General features: G+C 45.1%; 1 protein-coding gene across 2 annotated transcripts in view; it reads right to left on the reverse strand.

Moving 5' to 3' along the window:
• Positions 1–7,574, reverse strand: part of gpsm2 (G protein signaling modulator 2) — a 16,620-nt gene extending 9,046 nt beyond the window's left edge. For both annotated transcript variants that reach the window (XM_035528750.1, XM_035528749.1), the window contains exons 1-6: positions 7,394–7,574; positions 6,629–6,667; positions 5,160–5,527; positions 1,684–1,905; positions 1,140–1,275; positions 466–605 (exon numbers count right to left, since the gene is read on the reverse strand). In XM_035528750.1, the coding sequence (XP_035384643.1) occupies positions 466–605; positions 1,140–1,275; positions 1,684–1,905; positions 5,160–5,224 (563 nt within the window). In that variant the 5' untranslated portion in view covers positions 5,225–5,527; positions 6,629–6,667; positions 7,394–7,574. The remainder of the gene's footprint in view (positions 1–465; positions 606–1,139; positions 1,276–1,683; positions 1,906–5,159; positions 5,528–6,628; positions 6,668–7,393) is intronic.
• Positions 7,575–7,902: the final 328 nt, after the last annotated feature.

Here is a 7,902-nt window from a genome sequence, read left to right on the forward strand (position 1 = left end):
TCAGGGACATCTGATTGTACGTTACAAAGGAGAAATCTGCAAGACTGGGAGTTTCTGGTTGTCCAAAGTTGTGCCCAGGCTACGGGCAGCTTCAGATTGTGATACCAGAGAGTTCTCAGAGGATCTGTGCGGTCATGGTAAGGGTTGGGAGTTCCTGGGATGTTCAGAAGCTCAGTTTTACTGGGGTTCAGTTTCAAGTGGTGGGCTGTCATCCATGACACAATGTCAGTCAAGCATGCTGAGATACTCTGAGAAACTATTTTAGTTATAGCTATCAGAATGTAAGGTTAGTATACGAAAGCACATTTGTATTAAGCCAGTCTATTTAGCAAAAGGTTTAAATGCACCTACGCATGCAAAACGTGTGAGAACACACAGAAGACATTCAGTCACACACACACACACACACACACACACACACACACACACACACATACATACATACACATAAAAAAAAAACCTCACTCATAATACTGTGCTGCTTTTCTGAGGGCAGTAGTAACCTCCTCAGGGAAGCCTCCAGGCTCTGAGTCACTGCTGCAGACACTCTTCCCTTTAGCATGGTACACATTCCCAAAGTTATACAGCGCTCTGGCCTGCCCCGCCTGCTCCAAACACACACACAAACAATAAAGACATCACACATATTTAACATGTTATAACCGCACTACAGATACACGCAATTTACATGAGAAGATCTCTCTCTCCACACATACACACACACACACACACACACACACACACACACACACACACACACACACACACACACACACACACACACACACACACACACACACACAGAGAGAGAGAGTAAGGACGTTACCACACAATCAGGTGTAATAGAGACAATTACACATACACAGTATACATAAGTTCTCACATACAGAATCAAGCATAATTGAAAATATTCATTCAGATCTTTTCAAGTCAGTATGTAGGCATGGTTACAAAGGTGACTGAAAACACATCTTGCACCATTGTGAATGAGCTCCGACACTCGATTAAACACCAATACTTCTCTCATCCCTTTACACACACACACAAAACAATGGTATTTCTTTTCCTTAAGTGTATTCTCTCCGTCAGAGTTACAGCTTGGTGACACCCTTAGACTCCAACCTAAAGTGGTTCCTCACCTTGTCTCCAGCATCTCTGCAGATGTCCAGGTGTCTCTGGCAGAAATCCAGGGCTTCATCAAAGCGTCCCAACACCTTCAGCGTGTTGCCAAGGTTACCGCAGGCCTTGGCCTCTCCCAGCACATCTCCCATCGTCCTGAATCAAAACCCAGACCACCAACACTGTTGCTCCACCAGGAGTGGACAAAGCAGTGAGGGATGGTTTACATGCACCTAGTGAGCGTGCAAGAAAATGTGTGTGTGTGTGTCTCTCTTTTGAGGGTTAGTGAATGCGACTGCGCATCTGTATGAAACAGATGTGTGTTTAGTTCACATGTGTGTGTGGTACCTGTGTGTACGTGTGTGTGTACGAGTGCGTGGTACCTGTGTGCATGTGCGGTACCTGTGCGCACATGTGCGATACCTCTGTGTGTGTGGTACCTGTGCATGTAACTGTGTGTACGTGTACGCATGCGGTACCTGTGTGTGCGGTACCTACGTGTGTGTGTGTGTGTGTGTGTGATACCTACGTGTACATGTTACCTGTGTGTACGTGTGTGTGTACCTGGTGAGTGTTCGGTCATGGTGGTGGAACTGCAGAGCTCTGCTGTAATCTTGCAGGTGGAAGTATGCATTGCCTAGCTGACTGTAAATGGCGCTCAGCACCTGAAGGTCCTCTGTGCCCACCTTGATGGCAGCCTCGAAGAACGATACACCTGCGCCATAATCGCCCACCTGACACAGACGCTCACCCTCCAGAGCCAGCTCCACACAAGAGGCCTCCATCCTGCAGGAGGCAACAGAGCAGGCAACCCATTCAGCTGGGCTTGAAACAAACCCCCCTTCCTCTCGTCCTCAGAGACCAGAGCTCACCTACTGGACGGGGCAGTGGTTTCAGAAATGTGTGTGCCCTAAAACCTTGAGTTGGCATTGGGAGTTCACTGATAACCCAGGCAATGTCTGTATTTAGGTGCACATTTATGTCTGTGTTACACTAGTTAACTGACTGGTTAACTGATTAAATGGCTGTTACTGCTATCAGCACTTGATGGCTAATCTGAAAAGTTCTCAAAACAGTTTCACTTATTTAATTATCCAGCTAATTATCCAAGTTTCTTTAAACTGTTTTAAAAGAGCAAAAAATAATGATTTTTTAAATTACATCAAAATTATTGTTACTTACAGCAAATCTAAAACATTTAAAATATTTCAGTTTATTTTCACGATGGTACACCATTCCTAGATAACTAATGGACCAGACCATTGCTGCAGTAGACAGTAAAAATATAATATATAATATATAATATAAGCCTAATAATACTATTATAGTTTCAAGTTTGGTTTATTTGTCACATACATAGTCATACACAGTACAACACGCAGTGAAATGGTGGATATCTGGGGATATATATCCGGGGATCTCACCAAATAGTATTAAAGCCTGTGTTAACCTTCTGTAAACCATGTGTGCACTAATAAAGACCATCAAGACTTTTAAAGTCACTTTCCATGCAAAACTAAAATTTCAGCTTTGAACTGCACAGCAGATCCAGGTCCTTCTCCTATAGTGTAAACACATGCAGGCTTACCTGTCTACAACCACCACCAATGCAACCAACCCTGTCTGCACTCAATCATACTAACTGCATCCAAATCCTTTCAAATCCTTTACCAAATCCAAATCTCCATCACTGCTATTTAATTACCGTTATTGGGTCTACCTGAAGGTCATCAAGAGCACAGGGGACATGTGACGGATACCTAAGAGTAATGGGACCACGTGATGGACACCTGAGTGCACAGGTAACGTGATGAAAGTCTATAGATGGTTCTGCTCTGTCGAGCTGAGTGGACACCGGACAACACTGCATGCTGTGAAAGACCAGCCAGCGCAGACACAACCTCACTGAGACAACAAACTCACCGACAAGTCAGTTACAAAGTACAAGACGCATTACACTGAACTGAGATGCTGCATGTGCTAAGCAGCTTGTTGCTGAAGAGCAGATGTGTGTGTGGCTCCAGCACACACACTGCTGTGTTCAGCGTGTTCTTCACTAATCTGATCCTGAGTAATCTGTGATTACAGAACACACAGTCATTCCATTAACGAGACTAAACGCAACTCCTAAAGGGGCTGTTCCTGGTGCCACTCACAGCAGAAGAGATGGATCCCTTTGGTTCATATATCCGTGTGGATAACAGCATGCAGCCTCACTCCTGATCTTCCATCAGTGAGCACCTGGGTCTGTAACCCCCTCTATTAGTCTCAGTTCCAGAGAACATTAGATTCACAGAGCAATGCCACACTGGAAAATAATCTCAGTGGTTCGCAGGGTGCACACTGTGAGTGATGCCCAGGACTTTAATCCAATTCCATACACTAGTCCATGTCTAAGCAGAGATTAGGCTTTACAAAGAAAGGTGACTAAACTACATCTTGGTGTTTTATGTCAATACATGAAGTTTTTGTTCCCATTTAACAATCAGCAAATAAATCCACTAAACAAGTATTCAGAATGACCTTTGGAGACAAACACATCTATATCAAACTATATCAAACAGCCGGTACCAGTTTCATATAAAGGATGAATTGATGAGTAACAGCTGGACACCAGGAGGCTGGCATGTGGCAGCACAATGTGAAATAAACCATAAATGATTCAGTACGGGATTAAATATTGAAAGACCCCCCCCCCCAGAAGCACACCCGTCTGTCTCTCTCCCCTCCCCCCGTTAGAAGCACACCCGTCTGTCTCTCTCCCCCGTTAGAAGCACACCCGTCTGTCTCTCTCCCCCCCGTTAGAAGCACACCCGTCTGTCTCTCTCCCCCCGTTAGAAGCACACCCGTCTGTCTCTCTCCCCCCGTTAGAAGCACACCCGTCTGTCTCTCTCACCCCGTTAGAAGCACACCCGTCTGTCTCTCTCCCCCCGTTAGAAGCACACCCGTCTGTCTCTCTCCCCCCGTTAGAAGCGCACCCGTCTGTCTCTCTCCCCGTTAGAAGCGCACCCATATGTCTCTCTCCCCGTTAGAAGCGCACCCGTATGTCTCTCTCCCCGTTAGAAGCGCACCCGTCTGTCTCTCCCCGTTAGAAGCGCACCCGTATGTCTCTCTCCCCGTTAGAAGCGCACCCGTCTGTCTCCCCCCCGTTAGAAGCGCACCCGTCTGTCTCTCTCCCCCGTTAGAAGCGCACCCGTCTGTCTCTCTCCCCCCGTTAGAAGCGCACCCGTCTGTCTCTCTCCCCTCGTTAGAAGCGCACCCGTCTGTCTCTCTCCCCCTGTTAGAAGCGCACCCGTCTGTCTCTCTCCCCCATTAGAAGCGCACCCGTCTGTCTCTCTCCCCCTGTTAGAAGCGCACCCGTCTGTCTCTCTCCCCCCGTTAGAAGCGCACCCGTCTCTCTCTCCCCCCGTTAGAAGCGCACCCGTCTGTCTCTCTCCCCCCATTAGAAGCGCACCCATCTGTCTCTCTCCCCGTTAGAAGTGCACCCGTCTGTCTCTCTCCCCGTTAGAAGCGCACCCGTCTGTCTCTCTCCCCGTTAGAAGCGCACCCGTCTGTCTCTCTCCCCGTTAGAAGCGCACCTGTTTTTCTCCCCTGTGAGAAACACACTTCTGTCCTCACATGGCATACCTCTATTAGACAACAACCCAAGAGTCCTGTACTGCATATTATTGTGTGTACAGCAGGGTGAGGGTTTGGCCCCAGCTGTCATCTCTCAATGTCCACTTTTAAAACGGTCAGAAAAATCTCAGGCCTGTAAGTTACTAAGAATACAGTAACTTGAGAACCAGTCAGTAATGTCACCAGTCTGAACAAGAAGTCTTTCTAACGTTCACCTACAAAATCGTGAAGACACACTGCAAAGCCAATAGACTGTAAATACTCACTGTGGTGTTTTAGTAGATAAAGTTTCTGTAATTTAAATCTTTCCCTCCTCATGGATACCTTCACAGACCTTCACAATGAGCTGTATTTCATTCAGCATTATGAACAGGACCAAGGCTGAGGCAAGGGTATATAACAGGGTATAAAGGTGTGCCTACCTGTAGCAAACACGAACAGAATTCTTCTCATCTCCCATTTTAGCCACTGAGCCGCTTGTAGTCATTGAAGTGCATAATAAACCCAGCAATCCCAGTTAGATCCACAACAAAGTCCAACAAAGGAGAAAATCTTTTTTTGAACTTTTCAAAATTATGTCAAAACGGTGTCCCTGTTGGTATCCAACACACAGGTCTTTGGAGAGCTGAACAGCAGAGCACAGTCCCAGTAAAAGGTAGCAACAGATCCTGGTACCCCAGCTGTAGTGGGGAGCGTGTGTGTGTGTGTGTTAGACTGTTTGTGTATATGCGTGTGTGTGTGTGTGTGTGTGTGTGTGTGTGTTATATCCAGGGCAGTCTTCCAGAACTCTCTGTGAAGAGAACACAAGATGCTGTGTGTGAAGTCTTGTTCTGTGTAATTCCATGACAACAACCACTTAGAAGCAGTCCCACGTAAGGAGTGTGTGGGTGTGGGTGTGTATCCAGTTATCATGGCTCATCTTTTTTGGTGTAGCACAGTAAGAGCCAGAAGATCCACATGAAGCAGCCCACAGTAATTCCCAATCCTGCTCTCTCTGAACTAACCCAAGCAAGTGTACAAAGAAAAGCGAGAAAAAACCCTCAACGGAAAATATAAAGCTCCAGTTCAGCGGTTCTGAAAGCATGAGAAATCCAGTCCAGTGCACACTGTCCTTATCCAGGTCCTTAAAACACTTGAGCTCTTAACAGTATTAGTGTTTTTTTCCAGTCTGATTGCACTCCCCTTACTTACTCTCTACCATGTGACTCATCTGATATGCCTACACAAACTGTCATCAGTTCTGAATCAATGCCTGAACAAACTAATCAGCATGAAAGAGGTGACCAGATATTCACTCTAATCTGAGGACAACACTGGAGGTTAGGATAAACATTCACAATAAATAATTATGTTCATTAATTACACGCTCAAGGTTTTAGCAGGGAAACTTGCCTGTATTATTAGGCAACAAGATATGCACTACATGAAATTACAAAAATAACCTACTAAAACAAAACAGACTTAAGTGTGAGAGCTACAGCATTACCAACACACTCTTTATTCTCCTCACATCCTACAGACAACAAATGTGAAGACTGTCTGAACCCATCTGAAGTAAACTATACACACCTAGACCCACACACACACTTTAGTGTAGTTCTTAAAGTTTACAGAGAAACAGGACATTTTGGACAGAGGTCTGTGAACTGATAAAGTGCTTTCACATAAAGCCAAGTCAAAGCCCTGCCCTGGTTAACTCCTAAAGGACGTTTGCCTCCGTCAGCATTAATGTATGTGTCAGAAAAACAGCAGCAAACGAGCAAAGCGTGAAGACCTCTGGAGCGGCCAAGCATGTGCGCGTGCACGCCTCAGGGTCCTCACGGGCTGCAGGACACGCGCGTTAAGCTCTGAAACCACCACCCGGTTCAACTAGAGAAATTGCGTTTCTCACCTGAAATGTGCGATAAAGTGACTTGGACTTGTAAAAGATCTACAGAAAGAAAGTAAAAATTACTACGTAAATAAATTGCAGCCGCAGAGTAATATGAGGTCAACTGAAATAGCGTCTAACTAACATCTACCTAACTAGAGTGTTCAGGGGTTTACACTACCGATAAAACCACAACCTTTCTTAAACTACATTAAATCGTTTGCATATAGTTAGCTAGCTAAAAAAAAAAATCACCACCCACTTCGGTTTCTTCCCTGAGGTATAAAGAGAACTGACTAGCAAGCTGGCTAACTTAAGCTAACGCTCGCTTCCTACGATCAGCTCACAAACAGCTAGTAACACAGCTAGCTAACCTACCCACTGTTCCCACTATAGTAATGATGCAAGGACAAGCCTTATAAAGCGTAAAGTATAACTTCATTATTTAGCTAACCTACCCACTGTTCCCACTATAGTAATGATGCAAGGACAAGCCTTATAAAGCGTAAAGTATAACTTCATTAGCTAGCTAACCTACCTACTGTTCCCTCTATAGCGCAACACAGCAAGTACGATACACTGATCTTAGCTAACCTAGCTAATGTCGTCAGCTAACCAACTAGTTAAATCATCTTATGTACATGAAAAGAGCCGTTAAGAGACGAACAGGTTGTTTAGTGCGCGTGTCAGGTATCCTAGGTTAAGTTAAGTAGGTTAGTTAGTTAGGTCAGGTAGCCTAGGTAAGGTTAGTTAGGTTATCTGAGTTAGTTACCCTAGCTACTTTACCACTTCACGTTCTTGTCGTTTGTACTTCTTAAGCTTCTTCTGTGTGGTCCGATACGGTTCCTCTCAAAGGAAAGATACCTAACAAGCATGAGAATGGCTATACATAATCTTCCCCAACAATGTATTTATTTTATTTTATTTTATTTTTATTTCAACGTCGCCCAGCTCTACACTGACTCCAAGTCTCTCAGCACAACGGACGGAAGGCGTGGTCTCGGGTTAGTTCAAACATAGCCCTGCCCCCGTCCCGCTGCTGCCGACCAATAACGTTTAAACGACTGATGACGAAACACATCTTGTGTTTGTGTGTTTTATTATTAATCAGCGAGGACATTAGTTTTGTTTATACTGGTGTTTTTTATGCAAAATGCTGAGCTCGCCACAGTACCATTGCCAGTTAATGGTAGTAAACTATAGACGGTGTGCTAAACTTGGACAGTCTTGAGGCTTCACGTTACCAAAGCAACCAAACTCCTCCGTGCTGCTCGAGTATTATTATAGATGCGCGT

This window comes from Electrophorus electricus, chromosome 7 (assembly GCF_013358815.1).
Source record: "Electrophorus electricus isolate fEleEle1 chromosome 7, fEleEle1.pri, whole genome shotgun sequence".
NCBI lineage: Eukaryota > Metazoa > Chordata > Actinopteri > Gymnotiformes > Gymnotidae > Electrophorus > Electrophorus electricus.